At 48.6% G+C, this 20461-nt stretch overlaps 1 protein-coding gene across 1 annotated transcript in view; it reads right to left on the reverse strand.

Annotated features, from left to right (window-relative positions):
- The window catches only part of COL4A1 (collagen type IV alpha 1 chain), a 132239-nt gene that overhangs the window by 60756 nt on the left and 51022 nt on the right, over positions 1-20461 (reverse strand). Inside the window, exon 2 of the mRNA XM_061133260.1 lies at positions 16498-16557. Within this exon, the coding sequence (XP_060989243.1) occupies positions 16498-16557 (60 nt within the window). The remainder of the gene's footprint in view (positions 1-16497; positions 16558-20461) is intronic.

Below are 20461 nucleotides of genomic sequence, written 5' to 3' on the forward strand. Positions count from 1 at the left end.
TTGAACCATAAAGAAGGCTGAGCACCAAAAAATTGATGCTTTCAAACTGTGATTAGGTGGAGAAGACTTTTGAGAGTCTCTTGGACTGCAAGGAGATTAAATCAGTCAATCCTAAAGGAAATCAACCCTGAATATTCATTGGAAGGACTGATGCTGGAGCTAAAGTGATACTTTGGCCACCTGATTCAAAGAGCCGACTCACTGGAAAAGACCCTGATGCTAGGAAAGACTGAAGGAAGGAAGAGAAGAGGTCAGCAGAGGACGAGATGGTTGGATGGCATCACTGACTCCATACACATGAGTTTGAGCACGCTCCGGGAAATAGTGAAGGACAGGGAAGCCTGGCGTGCTGCAGTTCAAGGGATCGCAAAGAGGTGGACACGACTTGGCGACCGAACAAGAAAGCCCCCAAGGGCTCTGGCTTTCTGCCACTAGAGGGCGCTGTGGGATCACACTTCCCCCCTTCAAACTTTTCCCCCAGGAGACCCTGAAAGCATTCAGCCTTTTTCTCTTAAATATTCGTGATCTTAATATACTAATGTTAAACATTTAGTGCCACTGAAGATATCAGTGCAGGCACAGCTAAGAGAAATCATCTGCAACACAGATCACTAAGGGAATGAATTTTAATTTGAATTAAAAAATGTAATGAGAAAAAGAGAGTGGATATGTATAGATGGTTCACTCTGCCGTACAGCAGAGACTAACCCAACACTGGGAAGCAACTATACTTCAATAAAAAATGTGATTAAAATTAACTATGAAACTAGTAACCTGAACACGGAGGCTATTAAGTAACGTAAATGCTGTGACCCTAGAAATAACATGAACTGTGGATGTTTTTCAGACTGCTTTCTGCACCCATTTTTTAAACCCAGAATCTAACAATAATACAAGGGGAATCTAACAATAACACGGGGTGGGTAGTAAATTCAGTTTTCTAAGTGACTGGAAATAGTACTTTTTGAAACAACTAAATTGAGCAAAACAGGTACAAATATGGTAGTAAGAGGTCTCTAAGAAACAATCTATAAATACCCAACTGCTGGTAAAATTTATTTGAAGAACCTTCTCTGGTCTTTCTTTTATCATTTAGGAAGGGGAAAAAAATCCAACCAGATTTTAATAGCTTCCCCAAAAGGCGATATGGGGTGTTCCTGAAAATCAAAATCAGGAATGTTTCTGCCTAAACCTATTACTTTATAATCAGTACAGACTTAAAACTTGTTCTTTAAAGCAGAACAGCAGTACAGACATAAAAGGAACCCGAGAGCACTTGGAGTTCCCTAAGCTGATGGCCCTGGAAGGTCGGTACGTCGCGCACTGCAGGGAGGAGGCGGCAAGACCCAGCCAAAGCCGGGAACCGGCCTGGCAGGCGCGGGCCTCGCCTCGAGTGCCCGGAGTAGCACGAGGCCGCCCCAGCGGGGCCTCAGGGGCCTCAGAGGGGCCGGGAGCCTGCCTGCAAAACTGCAGCTTTACTCAGCAGCACAAGCTGGTGCTGGTGGCTCACTCGCTTTTTATCAAAATCCTGAGTCCTAACTTAAAGATGCGGGGGGACTAGTGAGCCTGAAGGAACACAATGACTGAAAACAATATAACAATGGGAGGTTAGGAGCTTTTGGAGTTTAGACAAGGAAAAACGCATCATTTTTCTCAAAAAGACACTTTGCTTTATTTTTACTACCTCCAAACCAACAACCCTAAGGTTTAAAGAGATGCACTGTATGTTATCAGCAACTTTTAGAAATACCAATTAGTGCACAATGTCTAAATAGTCCTTGGAGGGTTTTCTTGTTTCCATAGCTAAGGATGTTATTAACTTGAACTTGAAAATGAACGTGGGTGTGTGACAAGGTCCTGGAAGTGCGTGCATCCTGAACAAAATTAGGGCACATAAAAGTCAGGAAATGCCACAATCTAGGTCAGGGAGGTTTTTTTTTAAAAAGTCTGTGCTAACAGCAAATATGAAAAATGCAAAAGGACTATTCTGACAATAACAATTATCATTACTAATATAAAAGGCATGCAAGGTATTCTTAAGGTTTAACCTTTAGAGAAACTGCCAATTGGCAATTAAGAAAAAATGTTTTCTTAGAAAAATGTTCAATGCAATTATCTATTCAAACTGGGTTTTAGAGGCACCCTCCCAGGGGTGCCCTGGGTGCCCCCGGCCCCCAAACCTGGCACAGATAGTACACAGTAGGTGCTCACTAAATACTTTCATGAGTGAGTAAGGAAACACAAAATGCTAAAGGTTCCAGAGAAATAATATAAACCTACCAAGAGGGCGCTGGTGTAGGAATTCCATTTCAAACTTGACTACGAAAATAAGCACCCCTGCTCTGGGTGACTGAGCAGACCTTTGGGGAACCCTACTTTGCATTCTCATAGTGGACTGATGATGCCGTGTGATGAGGCAAGAACTCTGATCTAGGAACCAAAAGATTTCAGTCCTGGCTGGAGCATCGATCACATGGACTCCCTGAAAATCCATTTCACCCTCTTAAGATAGTACCCTGCCCCTGCTTCCCTTCCCCATGGGATCTTGTAAGAGTCAGATTTGGTTTGATGGAGTTTTCAGAGTGATCCTGCATTGCCTGAAACACTGAACAAATGTTTACAAACCAAACCCTCCTGACAGTGGTCCATTTAAACCATCCCTTTTGCATCTATCATTAAGTTTCTATCAGGTTCCCGGCGTTTCCTATAAGGCCACAAAGTATTTTAAAAGAGAATGGAAATGCAGTGTCGTCGCTTTTTTGATGCTATGGGTCATGACCCATGAATTATCTCATTCTTGTTTTTGTGGCTAAATTAACACAGGAAACTAAGAATTTCTTGAGTATTTAGAAAAACACGACCGTTTTAGGAAACTCCTCCTCTATGTTACGCACCGGGTTTTTCAGTTTTTCCTTAATAAGCATGTTTGATAGTAATTCTTCTCAAGACCAGGGAGCTGTGTCTACTCTCCGGTGTCAGCCTGAGTCTTTCTGAGGCCAGCACGTCACCAGCCCATCCAGCTGAGATGACAGAGGCCCCGGGACCCTCCTCTTCTGTTCATTCCATGAGGACCTGAGAAAACACACGCATTCTGATGCCCCCAAATGATCTGCTTTCCCTCCAACCAGGTTCCCTGACTGTTATCACATGGCTAATAACACTTGCCCCAACATGCTGCAATAACGTCAAGGCTTCATTCATCAACATCAGAACAGGGCCAAGGAGGTGAAGACATGACTAATCAACTCCGCACATAATACAACACAACACGGGCCAACCTTGAGGTTCCACAAAACCTACACTTAGCGCAGCCTCCTCAATGAGAAAGAGCCGTGGTGAGATTGATCCTAATACCCGAATTTTACCCTGTTTTCAGAAAAGACCACAGTATGTTTTAAAACATACGGCGCCTTCAGGAAAGAAATGGAACAAGACGTTGAAGGCGATTTTCTGGTCAAGAATGATTTTAAAACTGAATAGTGGGGAAAAGCATCGTTGTCGTTGCTTGGTTACTAAGTCATGTCCAGCTCTTTGGGGACCCCATGGACTGTAGCCCACCAGGCCCCTCTGTCCATGGGATCTCCCAGGCAAGACTAATGGAGTGGGTTGCCATTTCCTCCTCCAGGGGATCTTCCCCACCCAGGGATCGAACGCACATCTCCTGCATTGGCAGGCGGGTTCCTTACCACCACTGAGCTACCAGGGAAGCCCCAGAAAAAGCATATGATTGCACAATCAATCCCAAATAAGGGTGCACAAATTAACACAATAGCTCCTTGTTAAATACTTACAAATAACCTTCACTTCAATGTTGTTCACAAAAGCAGCAGTCTGTTTTCAAAAGATAATGTGGGCATACATTTTTACCCAGAGGCATGGTCAAATTATTAAAAAATTTAAATGAGCAGTATCTTATTTAATGCTATTTTACTCTATCTATTTTTCAGAGGTGTTTAAGGTTCAATTTACAAGAAGACAGCTTCCTGGTTTTTTTTTTATTCTAAGTTACTTAGTGCTGATAGGGGTCAGACCCAACCTCTGGCGATGCCCCCTCGCATTCCGCACTTTGGGGGTCTGCGTAAACCAACAGAACCACAGGGGCAATTTCTCTTTGGCCACAGGAGGCTGATCAGTCAAGCACCCTGAGGGAGCCTTCCCTTCTCTCCTATTCCAGATATGAAATTGCCAACTTTGTAAAAATTCCTGAGCTCCCATGAGAATTCTAAGCCAGGGGGAGCCCCCCAGACATCCTGAAAGAACAAACAGGCTTCCAAACTCAACGCTTCTCCACGGGGAGGACCAGCACCTAAGGTGAGAGATGGATGAGAAGTAATCATCCAACAGCTATTTGATGTTCCACGTAAATGGACTGCAGTTGAACAGCTGGGTGCAGAATTTCAGAGGAACAAATACGACAGTGACAGGGAGCTGGCCCTACCCCAGGGGCTCATGAAGAGGCTCACGGAGTCCTGCCCTGCATCCGTCTGAAGTGTGCCCGGCCTCCCAGCTCCCTCCCTCTGCCCCAGGAGAGGCGTGCCTGGTGACCTCAGGCTCTGGGCACACCGCCTGGGGTCACCCACCTGGGAAGGGGTCCGGAAAGCGGGAAGAGGCACAACGAAGGGACAGACACCGCTTCCTGCGGCCACACGATCACGACTGACACTGTGTGGGTGTCCTGAGACCTCTCAAAACAGAGAAAAGGGAGGGGAGACCCAGGGAGCTCAAGAACTGCTACCTTCCACATCAGCAGGCTCGAGAAGTGAATGAGGAAGGCGCGGGAGCTAAACGCCCTGAATCACATTCCTGCCCTCTCCGCATACATCACTGAGAAAGCATTTGAGGCTGAGGACATGTCTGCCTGAAAAGTGCCAGCCCGTTATGGCCTGACCTTCCGCGCTTAGATCAAGGGAGCCTCTGACCTTGACTGCATACCAGCGGCGTGCTGACATCCAGCGAGGCCCAGTGGTGCTGACTGCATACCTCGGCTCCTTCTGGTAAATTACACTTCAGAAAGGGCAGCCGTGGCAAAGCTCTATGAACCCCTGGCCTCTACAGAGCAGCCCTGAAATCAGAGACAGTGGACACGCGGATTCTGAAAGTTTAAGAGCTCCGAGTCCACACTCTCCCTGCTGGAGACTGAGATCAAAACACCAAGACTCCTTTTCCGGTTTAGAAACGCACCCCAGTCACAAGGGCCCAGATGAACAGGGCGCCGCGAGCCAGATCCTTAGAGGGCCAGCCCGTGAGAGGCGGGTCCGGCATCGGAGAGGCTGCTCGGGACAGCCGCCCTCCCCACAAAAGGCTGGGCTCCCCGGGTCCCCCCGCCTGAGTCCACACTGCTCTGGGTGACCCCACCGACCGCTGCAGACAGCGTGGCTGCCTCTTCGCTGCAAGAGGCCTGGGCCCCCACCCCGCCGGCTCTAACGTCCCCCTCCTGACTAGGCACCCTGGAGTCCCCATCACATCCAGGAAGAGTCCTGGCCCATGAAGAAAGAGGAAAAGACCCCCGGCTAGAAGCCCAACCAACCGCAGGGGACAGAGGAGTTGGGGGTTGGGGCGGGGAAGGGATCTAGGCAAAAAGGGTGTGTGCACGTGTGTACACGCCTGTGTGTGTGTGTGTGTGCATGCAAGCAGGGGAGATACAGGGGGAAGGCAGGCCCCAGCGAACGTGGTGCGCCCGAGCAGGTGAGTGAAGGAGGCAGGTGCTCAGGCTGGGCGGGGGCGGGGCATGAGGCCTGGGGGCGGGGCACGTGGCCTGGGGGCGGGGCATGAGGCCTGGGGGCGGGGCACGTGGCCTGCGGGGCGGAGCAGGACGGGCAGACGGCTCCAGAGAAGGACAGAGAGCCATGTGGCCCATGCGGGGACCCGGGTGAATGCCCGGGGCCAAGGCGGAGGGCACCGGAGCATCTTCAGAGCCCCGGGGGTGGGGACGCGGCCCCCAAGACCTCAGCCCCAGCGCCCACCCCCACAACCCCAGACCCAGGGGGACCCCGGAGAACCAAGTCCTCAGCAGAGACCCGCACCCAGCGTCTTTAAAGCGTCTTTAAAACAGACCATCGCTCTGCTCACGAGTCCAGATGTACTTCCGAGCGTTATTATTAGCTTTTCTGGAAGTTTTCCTCCAGTCGTAGATCACGTCTGCCCCAGCAGGCAGGGCGCGTTCCACGAGCTGTCAAGTCAGGGTCTCCTGCAAGAACGGGGCGTCCGGCAGCCGGAGCGGGGAGGAGCCCGGGAGCCAGGCCACCCCCGTCTCGGGAGGTCGCGGCCTCCCGGGCGCACCCAGGGCCCAGCCTGTGTGGTCCAGAGTCAGACGAGGTGCGAGCGCCTCCGAACTGGGGCTGAGACAGAAAACTGCAGGGGCGCCGCACCGGCCGGGGAGGCGCAGGGCCCGAGGCTCGCCACCCAGGGCAGCCCTGGGGGGAGGATTTGAACAGCAACACCCGTGGGGAGCAGGTGGATGTCCGATGGAGCAGAGACCGCGTCACTCCCGGGCCTCCCAGATGCAGAGATGGATGGTCTGCAAACAAAGTTCATCCACGTACCTCCCCTGGGAGAGGCCCTGCTTAGAGAGAGAGTGACAAGGAGGGCCCATCCCACCCTGTAAAGACGTGAGGTCTCGCAGGAGGAAGCGAGACGCCTAGAGAAGCAGGACACAGCTATCCACGGCACTTTCCCAAAGTGCCCGATCTTCCACCACAAATCAGGGCAAAATGTGATTTAAAAAAAAAAAAAACAGGAGATCAAAACCGGAGCCCAGCTCATGTGTCCTGAGCCTGCTGGCTGGACTCCACTGTCCGCCACAGGGAAGCTCAGATTCCCGTCTCTGACCAGCTCGGCTCCGGACCCCACAGGGTCCCCCTCATGGCTCTGCTTTCTCTGCCACCTCGGGGCTCAGGGCAGAGCACTCAGGGCGGGGTGACTGTGGCGGCTACCTCTCCCTAGGGCCGTCACGTCGGTAAGGACGGGTGCCAGCCACCCCCTGGATCCGTCAGCTTGCAGTCACTGATGGGCAGAACCTCAACAAGACTCCTGGAATGGAGGCGGGTGGGGGACAGGAGACGCAGGCAGCTCACTGCATCCACCATGGATGGACTGAGCTCCTTTCCTACCCAGGGAAAGCCATTTCCCAGTCAAGTCTTTATCCAGACACTGCAGGCCTCAGAGTTCACACCAGCCAACCAAGAGCCAGGCTTTCTCACCTATGATCAGTGAACCAACACAGGATGTCAGCGGCCACAATGAAACACCCACTCATTTAAAAAAAAAAAAAAAAAAAACTGTGGACAAATCCTCAGGCTCTAACAAAGACACGTGGGAGAGAATCCCATCTCTCATTCACCACTCAGAGTGTCTTCCAGCTCTTTGTAGGTTGGTCTACAAGCACAAGGGTCAGCCCAACTGTATACTGATGAAGGCGACCAGAGAGGGACTTCAAACCGGGAAGGATGTGTGGATGGCAATTCAAGGAGGAGTCGAGAACTGTGAGCTGATTTCCAAGTGAAGAGACCTAGAGTCAGCTGGACTCGGGGCCAGATAAGCATGATGCTTTTTTAAAGCCACGCAGCTGTGGAGGCAGGCTACACCATCCGTGGACGCAGCGTGCACGGGAAACTTCCACGTTTCCACGGGGCTTGGTGAAGGGAAACTGAGACCCTGGGGCAGCCGTTCCCCAGGGCCATCTGGCCCCCCGCGTCCTCTACGTCCTCCTTTGTTTCATCACGCACTGCGCCAAGCCACCCCAGGAGGTCGGGGCTCTGCGATGCTGCTCTGCGTGCGGTTCTCCAAGCCCACGCGGCAGAGTCATCCCATGCTTCGTGCCAAACAGAACCGTATTTCGATGGTGTGTGACCTTCCACCAGCAAACAGGAGGAAAATCCACGGCACGGCTGTGCTTTGTCAGGGTCGATGCTGACTCTTTGATCTTGAATTAAAACACGCAGCATTTTGCTCCTTCTAGAAGAAAGCTAAGTTCCCGGCGACCACTGTTTAGTCAGGATCCTATTTACGAAAAAGTAACGTTTTCTATTAAGAGTCAAGATGAGGACTGTCAGGGCTCAGCGCCGCTGACAACAGTGTCCATTCACACGAGCGGTTCTGGGCTTTAAAGGACGCGAGAGTCCACTCCAGACCTTTAATTTTCTACTATTCCGTCTCAACGTGGAAGGAAGAGCAGCAACTCACTCTTTTGTAAAGTTGCACTGCATGAGGTGCATTCCAAGTACAGTTACAGATCCAGAAAGGTAGAATTTTTATGATTAAAATCTATCTCCAGTGTAACAGGTCTCAGAAGCAGAGAGCTAACAGGTCTCAGAAGCACAGAGCAAAGGGGCAGATTTCATGTAACGGAGAGAAATAGGAAGGATGAGGTGGATGCTGGGGGAGGTGTGGCTCACGGTCCCCTTTGTGGTACCCAAGAAGCATATTCCAGAGACATCCGCGCACAGGGAGATGTGTGCGTGAAGGATAAAATAAAACCACTAAGCATGGATCTGCTCATAATGGCTTCCCCATGGCATATGGTTGATACTTCACTCTTGGATTCAGGCATAGTTTTTTTAAATCCTCTTTTTTTTTTTCCTAACAAAACTATCAAAAAGACAAAAGTAGGTGAGTGTGGAAGCCCACACTGATTCTCACGATGACTCTGCCAGATGATGATTCATGTCCAATATGTGGAAATAGGAAATAGGAGACATCTGGAAAAAATCTTGGCATTGCAAGACACCAGGGAGAACATGGAAAAGGAAAGACTCTGCGTTAACCCATCCACCCAGCACACAGGAAGAGAAGCGCGCCATCAGAGCCCAGGGTGGACGCCTCGACCCCAAGGCGATCAAGGCGGACACTTAGGGGGTGGAAATCCATTGTGTGGCAGAAATAAAGCGATTCTGCTCAGAAGTTCCCCTTTAAAAATACCTCGAACGAGGTAAGTTGACTTGGGGAGGAGAAGAGTTTGGATACTGCTTGTAATTATACGGGTGTCAGGAAAAGCAGTTAACAGGAAAAACCTATAGAGGTACTTGAAATGTAAGGAGGGTGAATAACAGGAGAGTTGGTTCCCCTAATGAGTCTGGAAATGGATGATAAAATCACAGTGTTGACTAGAAATTGGATGGTTGTTCCAGACAGACCTCCCAAGTGAGAACGTCTCATTTTCCTCCACCGAACGCATCCAAAAGCTACAAACAGGCTTCCCAACAATGCTGCTGTGATTCTACAAACATCTGACATCTCTCTGACTCAGGTGCTGGGAGAAGCTTCTGTCCTGATGGAGCCGGTCCTTCTCTGTGAACCGACAAGTTCTCAGCTTGCCCGCGTCTTCAGGTTTGAGAATCCAGCCCCCAACTGCACCAGCGAGCAAACTCATCGCCATATTCACCCCAACTTCAAAATTCAGCTGCTGCTAAAATGATGTGTACCTACATGACATATTAAACGTCCTGAGTGCTTTTTAGGTTCCATACCTTTCACCTGATCCTTTCAGCAAGACTGGGAATTGTAGGTCAAACGTCATTTCCCTTTTTCTCGGGAGAACTTGGCCAGATGACTTGGTGGAACACACTCAGCTAGTAGGCGGTGGAATACACACGAGAACCTAGGCTCTTATCCTACCAAGCAGCCTTTCGTAATGGCTGCTCCTTGATTTGAGAAACAGAAGGGGTCTATAATCAAGTGAGTTTGGAAAACTGCATGGGATAAGCCACCCTTGAAGGTTCCAAAGCTGTAACAAAAGGTTCTGAAATGTCCTGGGCTGCAGCTCGTGTCCCCAGACTTATCTGTCCTCCTCCAATAACACTGGAGCACCCCTCGGTATTCCATTCCAGAGGCCACAGCAAGAACGTGCTCCAGGTGGACTGAGGACCACATCTGGGGAAAGGCTGAACTGACTGCCACTGCCCTTTGGGAAATGCTCAAAGCATTTATAAAAACAGAGATTTCCAACCAGTTTCAAAAACAACACAAGTAATTACAAATACACTAAACAAATCTTAATTTTATTAAATGAACCTCCTACATTATAAGTCCTACTCTTTTGGCATTTATACTTCATGTCTTAGACACAAGAAAAGGAAATTTCTTTTTAATTATAATATACTAGATTTTGAAATCCTCACTAATTCAAATGTGGTATGGTGCCACCCACAGAGTTAGTGCTTAATTAATAAATCAGTGTTTTTATTAATAATTCATTGAGTCCAGATCAGTTAATTTACCCAAAGTTCCACAGACTTTACACAAAAATATTCATTTTCATTTACTTAAGTAAAAAATAAAATATCTGGGTAGAAACATGACACCTTTAATATTTAGAACAGTGGTTAAATTTCATTTATGGGAAAGAAATTTTCAATGTTCTAATAAAAAATAATAGAAAGATAAGCTTGTTCTTCAATAATCTTTGAGGTCTCAAATCTATGCTATAGAGATAATAAGAATAATAAGAAAATAGAATAACCAATTGATATATAAAGTATAACATACAAAGCACTGTCTTCAATTCCCATGTATAAATTAAAAGAAAGATTGATGAAATAAAGATATGCATAAATTGAAGACTAATGAATTCTCAAAAAATGGCAATGAAATATAGTCCCTGTCTCAAAAAGGGAATTTACCAAAGATTTAATGACAACGAAGAAAGTCTCATATGCTTGTGACCTTGGAGTAAGAAAGATCCTTTATGTTAAATGTTCATACTGGCTCCTAACGCATTTTTGGAGAAGGAGATGGCGACCCACTGCAGCGTTCTTGCCTGGAGAATCCCATGGACAGAGGAGCCTGGCAGCTGCGGTCCAAGGGATCGCAGAGTCGGACACGACTGGGCGACTAACACAGCCATGCAAGGCATCTTTGGCGATCACTGCAATAATCAATGGGACAAAAACAGCCAGAGCAGCAAGACGAGCAAGCAAATGCCTAAATTCCTGTTCAAACGGGCGTTGCAGTGTCTGGTGAAAGTGGTTAACAGAGGCTAACAGAAACTAAGGTGAAATGGCACACGCCATCAGGAAGACTGGAAAATTCAACCTCTCCTCCTGTATTTAGATGTGATTTGTGGTTATGGTTTAGTCCCTAAATCGTGTCCAACACTTTGGGACCCTGTGGACTGTAGCCCACCACACTCCTCTGTCCATGGGATTCTCCAGGCAAGAAGACTGGAATGGGTTGCCACTTCCTCCTCCAGGAGATCTTCCTGACCCAGGGATCAAACCCACATTGGCAGGCGGATTCTTCACCACTTAGCCACCAGGGAAACCCTTAGGTATGATTAGACTTACAGAACTCTTTACACACACTTTTTCTTACTTAGTGTGACCTGGAGAAAAAGACACAAAGGATACTTGCTTTGTGTCTCCAAAAGTAACCTTCGAGAAAGACCTGCTGACTGATTCATCCCTGGGGAACTCCAAGGAGCCTGCGGGGAGGAAAGACAAGACGCATCTTCCCAAATGCAGGCAGGGCTGACCATGGGGGGAACAACCCCCATCTCTGTGTCCAGAACGCATGAGAACTAGGGCCAGATTCGCCTCTTGGGAGGCCAAGGCGTCATGCCCGGCTTGTAACAAAGATGACTCCTTGTAAACCAGAGTGACGAATTTCCTAGAGGGCAAAGACTATGCCAGGATTTCCTGCAGGAAGGGGCCGGGGAGGCCCCATCCTCACCACGTAGGGACAATGGCATCTCCTGACTCAGGGTTAAGAGGCTCACTTCACTGCCCTCGCCTCTAGGTTTTATTCTGAATGCTGTGTGGAATAAACATCCCCCAAAGGTGATGCAATCCTGGTTTCTTGGGCTGGCCCGAATCTAACCTGCCTCAGATTGGGGTGGGGCTCGGACTTAGGCAGAGAAGGTGGCTCCCTGTGGTTATTTGTCTATGAACAGGACCCGGGAGATCTGCCCATGGCCCCAAAGCACCAGGTCCATTTCTTTGTGGTCCTCGGCAATCTGCTCTGTCACCACCGATTTACAGAGAGGCTTTAGGAAGTCTGCGTTCCTTGGCAGGTGGCCAGCGGAGCAAGCTTACAGGCTACAGACTCAGAGAAACGGGATCGTGGTCAAGACTCCAGAATATTCTGAACCACAAGGTCCTCTTGTTGGGCCCTCGCAGCTCAGGATCGTCTTATCTTGAAGAATGGAAACTGATTCCTGCTCTGATTAGCACTTGGATCTGATCGCCTGCATCCTACTCCCTAGCTGAGGGGCTTTCAGTTCAGGCTGAGTCCTGCACAAAGGTCCGTCTAGTCAAAACTATGGTTTTCCCAGTGGTCAGGTATGGATGTGAGAGTTGGACTGTGAAGAAAGCTGAGCACAGAAGAATGGACGCTTTTGCACTGTGGTGTTGGAGGAGACTCTTCAGAGTCCCCTGGACAGTGAGGAGATCCAACCAGTCCATCCTAAAGGAAATCAGTCCTGACTATTCAGAAGGACCAGTGCTGAAGCTGAAGCTCCAATACCTTGGCCACCTGATGAGAAGAACTGACTCACTGGAAAAGACCCTGATGCTGGGAAAGACTGAAGGCAGGAGGAAAAGGGGACGACAGAGGATGAGATGGTTGGATGGCATCACCAACTCAACAGACATGAGTTTGAGTAAGCTCCGGGGGTTGGTGATGGACAGGGAGGCCTGGTGTGCTGCAGCCCATGGGGTCACAAAGACTGACTTGAACCGGGCTCCCTCCCCACGTTGCTGGCAAGGACCTGGGTACCAGCAGGTTAAAGTGTTCTGAGAAGCTGTGAGATGACCATATTGTTCTCATCACTCCTCAGAAATATGATAGTTCTGCTTAATTAAGACTCTCTGTGCTCCCCAAGACTGTGGCCTGGGGAAGCCCCTATCAAAGTCTCTCTATTAGGAGCCATCCATCCTTTGCCAAGGTCATGTTCATCAACAAGCCATGGGGGCTGCTTTCTCTGATCAGTGCAGTTAAACTCAGCACGCGACTTTTAGGCAGACGCATGACAGATGACCCTGCTCCACGTCCTGGTGAGTCTGGAGCATCAGTGAGGACACAACACGCCTGCATCCTGCTTCATCCAGGGAGCCGTCCCTTTATTTACAATCCTAGGCCACTGGGATCACTCTCTTCTCAGGACAACAAGAGTGTTTGTTTTCTCTGCTGTTTCTCCTGCAATGTGATCACTTACTCTTCAGTTGTTATCTATTCCACATGTATATCTCCCACCTCTCTAGTTAACTTGAGGCTTCCAGTTTTGGACTCTGCGGATAGGATGACAGCTTTACATAATGCTGGCTCCTCTGGCTAAAACATTTGTAAGACTTCTTGTGCAAACTCTATTCTTTTTGCAAAGTATAAATGGTTAATTTCTAAGACCAAGGCAGTCACTCCTGGGACTATGTTGCCTCTTCCAATGCCTCGAATAGTTGAGAAAATCAGGTTATGGAGCAAAAGAAGAGCTTAACTTTTGGCTTGTGCTGAGGAGGCAAGCATTCAAAACCCTAATCAGTTTAAGGAGATAAAATTCCCACACTGCAGAGGCCTCTGGAAAGTCACTGTGTACAAACCCAGATCAATTACCTAGAGAAAACATCTGGGCTCTGGGAAACAAACAAGTCAGCAAAGACTGAAATCTGTGACAAGCTCATGAATCTAAGCGCGGAACAGATCCCTAGCCTACGCTGATAACTGTCAGATTAGAAAACAGTGACCTAAGGCATCAATATCTGCTGAGGAAATTTGGGGGATATCAGACATTCTGTCAAGGAATCTCATCTCCATGGAACTCAGGACTTTGCCAAAAGAGATTTGGTGATTTACACTGGACATATTCCAATTTCCATTGGTGGATTCTCAATAACCAATATGTTCAAGAGTCCCTCAAGGGGGCATGTCTCAGAAACAATGAGTTGACACTCTGTCCCATTGAGGTAACGTTTACTCCCCCCGAGTTATGTGACGTTTTTCATCCTATTTTCAAAAACACCTCAAAGGTCATTTAACCTGAGACACTGGAGAACAGCCACACAGCCCCTGTAAGAACTGAAAACATGCATCAGTAGCTCCAAAGCAGGTCTGTGGGTTGAGCCGCTGGAGGCAAATTCTGTGATGCTCAAGCCTTTATTCATTTTGCATTTACATCCGATCAGCATGTATAGGACTGGCTCTGAGAACAGCGGTGGGAGATGAGGAAGACCAATTTCTCCTGCTGACGTGCCAGCCAAGAATACATTTCTTTGTTATCTGACCTTGGGATGAGAGAAATGGAACCAGATCTGAAGGTCCAGCTCAGGCAAGCTCTGGGTGTTTCCCATCGTTAAACTGATTATTTTAACATCACGTCCGAGACAATAAGTGGAAGTTTAAAATTTCCTCTTTCAGTGAGAGGAAGGCCCTCTTCCCGGCTCATGCTATGTGAACCATGGGACCTGAAATATTTACACTCAAGGGGAGAAAAGACAGAGCTCCGATTTCTGTTTAAAGGATATAATCCTAAATCAGTTAGCTGTTTCTCTAAATCTCAAGAGGCTGTCTGAATCCATTCAATCATTACAGCCTTTTAAAACACAAATTCAGGATGGTTTAACTCACCGCTTGGCAGTTTTTTATTTAAACAGTCTTTATTGAATAATAATAATAAGGTATAAAACCCAAAGTGGACGATGGAGGAGCCTGTTGAAGGAACACGGTGACCCCGTGACCTTCCCACCTTGACCTTCCCATGCCTGAGTGGAAGGCAGGCCTACAGTGTGTGTTTCCAGGCCCGGAGACGCACAGACCTGGCCTCCACTGATGCAACAGCCAAAGCAAGGGCTTCCACATGCTAAGATGTGAAGAGAAACACAGCCCCTTTCCTCGTCGGGGTGGGTGTCAGACACCCCGAGATGCGACCTGCCTTCTCTGAAGATGCTTTCACCAACTCTGAACTGACGAGGGCCAGGCCCCTGTCAAGTCAGGAAGAAGTCGGCCAAACATATTTGGAAAGCCGCACCTGGATGAACCTACTTCCTCATATTTAATGAATATAATGAATCCACTTCCTCATGTAAGGGGGAGATTTGGGGTTAAAAGTAAAATGAATCAGGCTAGAAAAATAAGACCGGAATAGGACGTCTGTTTTCAGACGGGAATGCCACCAGGGTTTGCAGTTGAGGGCGGAGAATGAAAACTGAGAAAGCGGGTGGAAAAGACACGTTCTCTTCACAAGCGAGAAACACCAAGTCCACCTCTCCCTCCCCCAATTCTGACGCTCTAAATTACAAGAAAAGCACAGGGATTCTGATAAAGGTCTCCATTTCCTATTTGTTGAAAGTTCCACTTTCTATAGTTTGAAGGATTTCTTTGTTAGCTCAGCGTGCTTACAATTCAAGTTAGACACACACACAGAAAGAGTCTTTGTGACACGAACATCTTGCCGTTACTCTCGAGGATGCAGCCTGGAACTAGCTAGAGACACTTCCCGAGGAGGAGAAGAGGGATGGCAGAGGGCAAAGCGGGTGCTGGGAGACAGGAAAACACTTCCACATACTTCACGGACCCACAACCTGCCCAGGTGACCGTGGTGGCACCACCTGCCAACAGACTTTTTAAAAGGATGCTGCTGGTACGTCAGCAAACAGCTGAAAAGAAATGGGACAATTTTCTGTAAAGTAGAACTTGCTGGATTTCAGAAGTGTGAGCCTGTGATTCAGTGAGGCCTGCACAGACCAGAAGGGACGGCTTGCCCGAACGATACCTCCAGCTCCCAGAAAGCGGGAAAAGGACCGGGGGCCTCCCCCTCCGCCCCCCACCGCCCTTCCATGTGGCCTCAGCTGCTGTGGCCCAGCGGCCATGCTTTCCCATAGTTCCGCCCAGTTTCCATGGTGACCCCCACACAGTGACAGGATGCTGCCCTGTCCTGGGGTGAAAATCCTCTCTCCAAACAACTGAAAGGCACAGACCCAACCTGCCCTCAAGAGAAGATGATCTTCATACAGATCTGTGATTCTTAAAGTGAGAGAGAGGGCAGAGCATTGCTTAGAAAAAAAATACTGTAACTGTACATTTGGGAAATGATAAATAGTTACTGTTTCTGTAAATAAATCTTAGACAAGTATGTTACGAATGCAAAACTGTTTAAAAATTCTGATTTGAATAGAAGGCTCTCAAGTTCAAGAGCAACTTTTTGGGTTTTTTTTTTTTAGAAAAAAAAAAAAAAAAGCTAAGTTTAGTCCTCGTGCATTAATTCCAAAGAATGCTATTGACTCAACGCATTTTTCTGCCAATACACTTGTTCCTCCTAGGGTCAAAAAAGGAAAGAAACCAAATCGCCTTTTTAGCGTTAACTGCCACCAATAATTACAAGCTTTGGGGAGGAGCAGTCAAGATGCCTCAAAAATATTGTTGAGCCTGGTTTTGCTTCATTTGTATTGCGCTGGGGAAATGCCTGAAATGGTAATAAGGCTTCAGCATGACTTGTTGGTTGTTCGGTTGCTCTAAAGTCATGACTTCCACAGTGATGGTGACCCGAGGGATCGCTGGCCTTGGAGGGCTACTCACCTTTTGTCCTTTCACGCCGTGGCAGTCACACTTCCCGCAGCCAGAGCCGGCACACCCACCCTGGAAGGAAGAGAAAAGAACTTTAAGCAGAGGAACACAGGAGCATGGAGGTGCAGGTTTCAACCGAAATGCTTTTGGCACCTTCACTATTTATGGGAAAAGTCCTACCTGGGTACCAGGAGCCTGATCTTAACACACACACTCTGTGGCCCTGTCCTCGGGGGCCATCCTGCACTTGCTCAGAATCCATCTCTGGCCCTGGCAAACAGAACAGCAATCCCCGAGTGGAACACATCAAAGCATCACTCAGTCCAAAGAGGGGAGGCTGTCACTGACACTCTGAGACATGGACTCTCTCCATTTCCCAAGCTTTAGCAGGACACCACCCCTACTTGCAAAGGCCCTTCTGATGCAGGACTTTCAGCCCTGAGACCACAGGAAACTCAGAGTGGGGAGTGGGGTCCATGCTGTGTCCCTCGCATCCCCAGGACACAATGACATGCAAAACAAGCAAAAAGGAAATGAATAAGCCCAAAGCCTAAATAAAAAAATTTTAATTCCTATCTAACAGGACGCGTATTACCATTCCCACTTTATAGATATGAACTCTGAGTTAGGAGATTTAATATAACAGCCAAGATAAGGTTGAGATGAACTCAATTCAATTCCCATCATGGAAAACTGCCAACGTATCAGAAGACAGACGATGCAATTTCTTTAGAAGAATTCAAATTCGAAACCAGAAGAGACATAGATATTGTGGACAGAATGGAAGAGGGTGCAATAGGTAGAATTTAGTTAATGAGCTTTACGAGCAGCTCAATATTAAGCCTGAGATCAAGTGCACACCTCAATGCTGCTTCTGGCACTATAGCTTCTGGAAAATATAACCATACTGTTAACAGGATTGTGATTGCATAAAGCCTATTTTTTAAAAACAATACACTCGTCTTGGTTCCAATGCCTTGGAAATCTTCTTCATAAAACAACTACATCTGGAGATATTTATTTTATAAAATGAAATCTGAACAAGTGCCTCCAAGACAGTAAGCTGTTCTTAATTTTATATTTTGGAAATGGGGACAACTGACAACAATCCAAACAGACTCCAGACACTACAAATCTATCCCTCTCCCTGATTCATCTTTCAGGCAATTTTTTCAGCACGCACTCCCATAACCTCCTAACAGTGTACATCAATCCACACACACAGTTTTGCTTCAGAATCTGGGTTTGGGTGACCACTTACAGCTGTCCAAAGAGATGAGGCTAAAACCTGAAACCTGTGCTCCAGAAATTCATCCGAAATGCACAAACATTAAAGAACCAAGGGACTGCAGAAAAGAGCCTCCCCAACCATCCCCAAGAAAGGGCTCACTGTTCCGACCCCGTGCCCATGACATGCAGACCACACGACTCTGTTGTGACAGGCCGAGGCTGAAGCTCCAACACTCTGGCCACACGATGCAAGAGCCGACTCACTGGAAAAGACCCTGATGCTGGGAAAGACTGAGGCAGGAGGAGAAGGGGACGACAGAGGAGGAGATGGTTGGATGGCATCACCGACTCGATGGACATGAGTTTGAGCAAACTCTGGGAGATAGTGGAGGACAGGGAAGCCTGGCGTGCTGCAGTCCATGGGGTCACAAAGGGTGGGACACGACTCAGCGACTGAACACCACTGTGTCATTTATCACGTGTGTGACATTTATCCTTGGCGTGTGTGTCTCCAGGACCCCGAGAACACCTGGAGGGCGGGCCCCGAGAGTCACACCCAGCCTGATACAGCCTGTATTTCACCTGCGACCACATCGGCTGTGAAACCCACCGCTGACTGAACCATGACACCCCGTCAACTGCTGGCCCTGCGCCAACCCCGGAGGTGTTTAAACACAGACACACAGTCCCCTGAGACAGAGGAGCAGGCGTCTGATCGCTGTTGCTTCGATGGTGGTGGCGGTCATGCTGGCATCCACTGAATCGACCTCAAATAACAACCCCAGATGACAACCCTGCGAGTCTGGTGTGTCCGCTCACAATGCAGGGACCGCATTGCGAGAAACCACTGCAGAAGGGAACTCGGCAGTGAGCGGGGGACCGCTCCAGATCCCCAGACAGCCGGGGAGGGCAGAGGTCACAGGGGCCCGCCGGGCACTGCGCGGAGCTGCTAGGTTAGCCCCAGCCAGGCAAGCCCCACAGGTGAGGCAGCCCCGGGTCAGCTGGGCTCCAGGTGGCCTCCTCTCTGCGCTGTCTCCTCCCCACCAGGTCTCTGCCTCTGAGCTGGGCTCAGAAACCCACACGTGCTCCTTGAACTCTGCTCAGTTCCCCAGAAGGAGAAGCTGATCAGGTTAAGACCCATGGACTGAGGACCTGTCCACCCACCGCCCAGGTTCACTGGGGGGCCCAAGAGCAGCCCAGCGGGTTGCGGTTTCCTAACTGCAGCTTGACAACAGCGGCCTCAAAACCAGACCAGGTGGGAATCTAGCGACTGAAGTTGAAAATGGCCATTTGGTGATTCTGAGGTTTCCTCTCCTGAAAGGCTGATAAAATCTCAGAAGCTTATCTTTATTCAATTTGAGGAAGGTTGTAAAAGTGAGTTTCCTGGAACTGTTCCCTTAAGCTATCAGCAAATGCCTTAATTGCAGGGGACGCCAGGTAAGAGGTTAGAGGGCCCCCAAGCTGGATGCTGAGGTCAAGCTGTTTCTTGAGCTTTTGCTACAGAAACACACTCGCAAATTTCCCTTGAACAACACTCCAGGTCATGACAACTATTAGATGAAATCAGAGATGAGAAAAAGAACTAAAATCTCATTATAGCCCTCTTACAGAAATAAAGGAACTTCACCCTGCTCCCACCAGCTTACATCAAGCAAAAACAAATTTTCTCAATCCCAGACAAAAGACATTCATGTCTCCTTATCTGCTTTATTCACGTAGAAAATTTTATTACCACTTCTGGCCCTAGAAGACAATCCTGAAGCATTGATAATTCAAAGAACATCTAAACGATGGGCAACTTTTCAGAACAAAAGACATTTTTAGACCATGATTTTTGCTTCACAATCTGGGTGGCCTCGCATTTTATGCAAAATGGCTCTTTTAAAAAAAAACAAAAAACAAAACCTAATTTTTAGAATAACAAAGATCATGAGAGACACATTTACTTGGCTAAATAAAATCCACTTTGAAATATTGCTGTTCTGGCCCATACAATGACCTACGCTGGATCTCACCCTGGCATGCAGAGTCATTCCAGCTGGGACTCGAGGGTGCCTGGCTGAAAAGGACATCAATGACGTGCTGAGCATCCCTTCAATCTGCCAGACTGTCTGATTTTGAAATAGCTCATTAAATAAAAGCCCACAGTAGTGAGAGTCTCAACCCTCCATCCTGAATCACCGTTCGAAAGGGCGAATGAAAAAATGGCATGAGTTACTCAGAGTCACAATCCGGTTGGGGACCTAACGTGCTAAAGGCCAAGTCGCAAGCTTCGTGACTTCCTGGGGAATTACATTCTGTGTCTGGACCTCTCCGCAGAATCAAGAGACAAGGCGGTCCCACTGGCTCCAGCAGCCGTCAGCCCCGTCCCCCCCACCCCTCCACCCACCGCCGGCTCCAGCAGCTCCCTTGCCGCACATCTGAGGGGGTGGACAAGGCCTGCTCATTTTTCCTGAGGTCTGGAAGATGCTGGGCTCCGAGCAGCGAACTCCCTGCCCACGTGCTTCGGCTTCTGGAACAGGAAGAACTTGTACTCTCTGACGCACTCACACCCACCCCTCTTGCCTGGCCCCTCGGCGGGGTGTGAGGTCAAGCAAACCAGCCCCCAGTCCCCCAAGGAGGCCCGTGCCTTCTCCCCGGGGAGACACACGATGAACCTACAGTCCCGGCTGACCAGGCTGGTCAGGAAGGCCGTCTCCCCCGGAAATGGGGGACGTGGCTGAAGATCTCAAAGGTCACAGCGCTG

This window comes from Dama dama, chromosome 30, assembly GCF_033118175.1.
Source record: "Dama dama isolate Ldn47 chromosome 30, ASM3311817v1, whole genome shotgun sequence".
Lineage (NCBI taxonomy): Eukaryota > Metazoa > Chordata > Mammalia > Artiodactyla > Cervidae > Dama > Dama dama.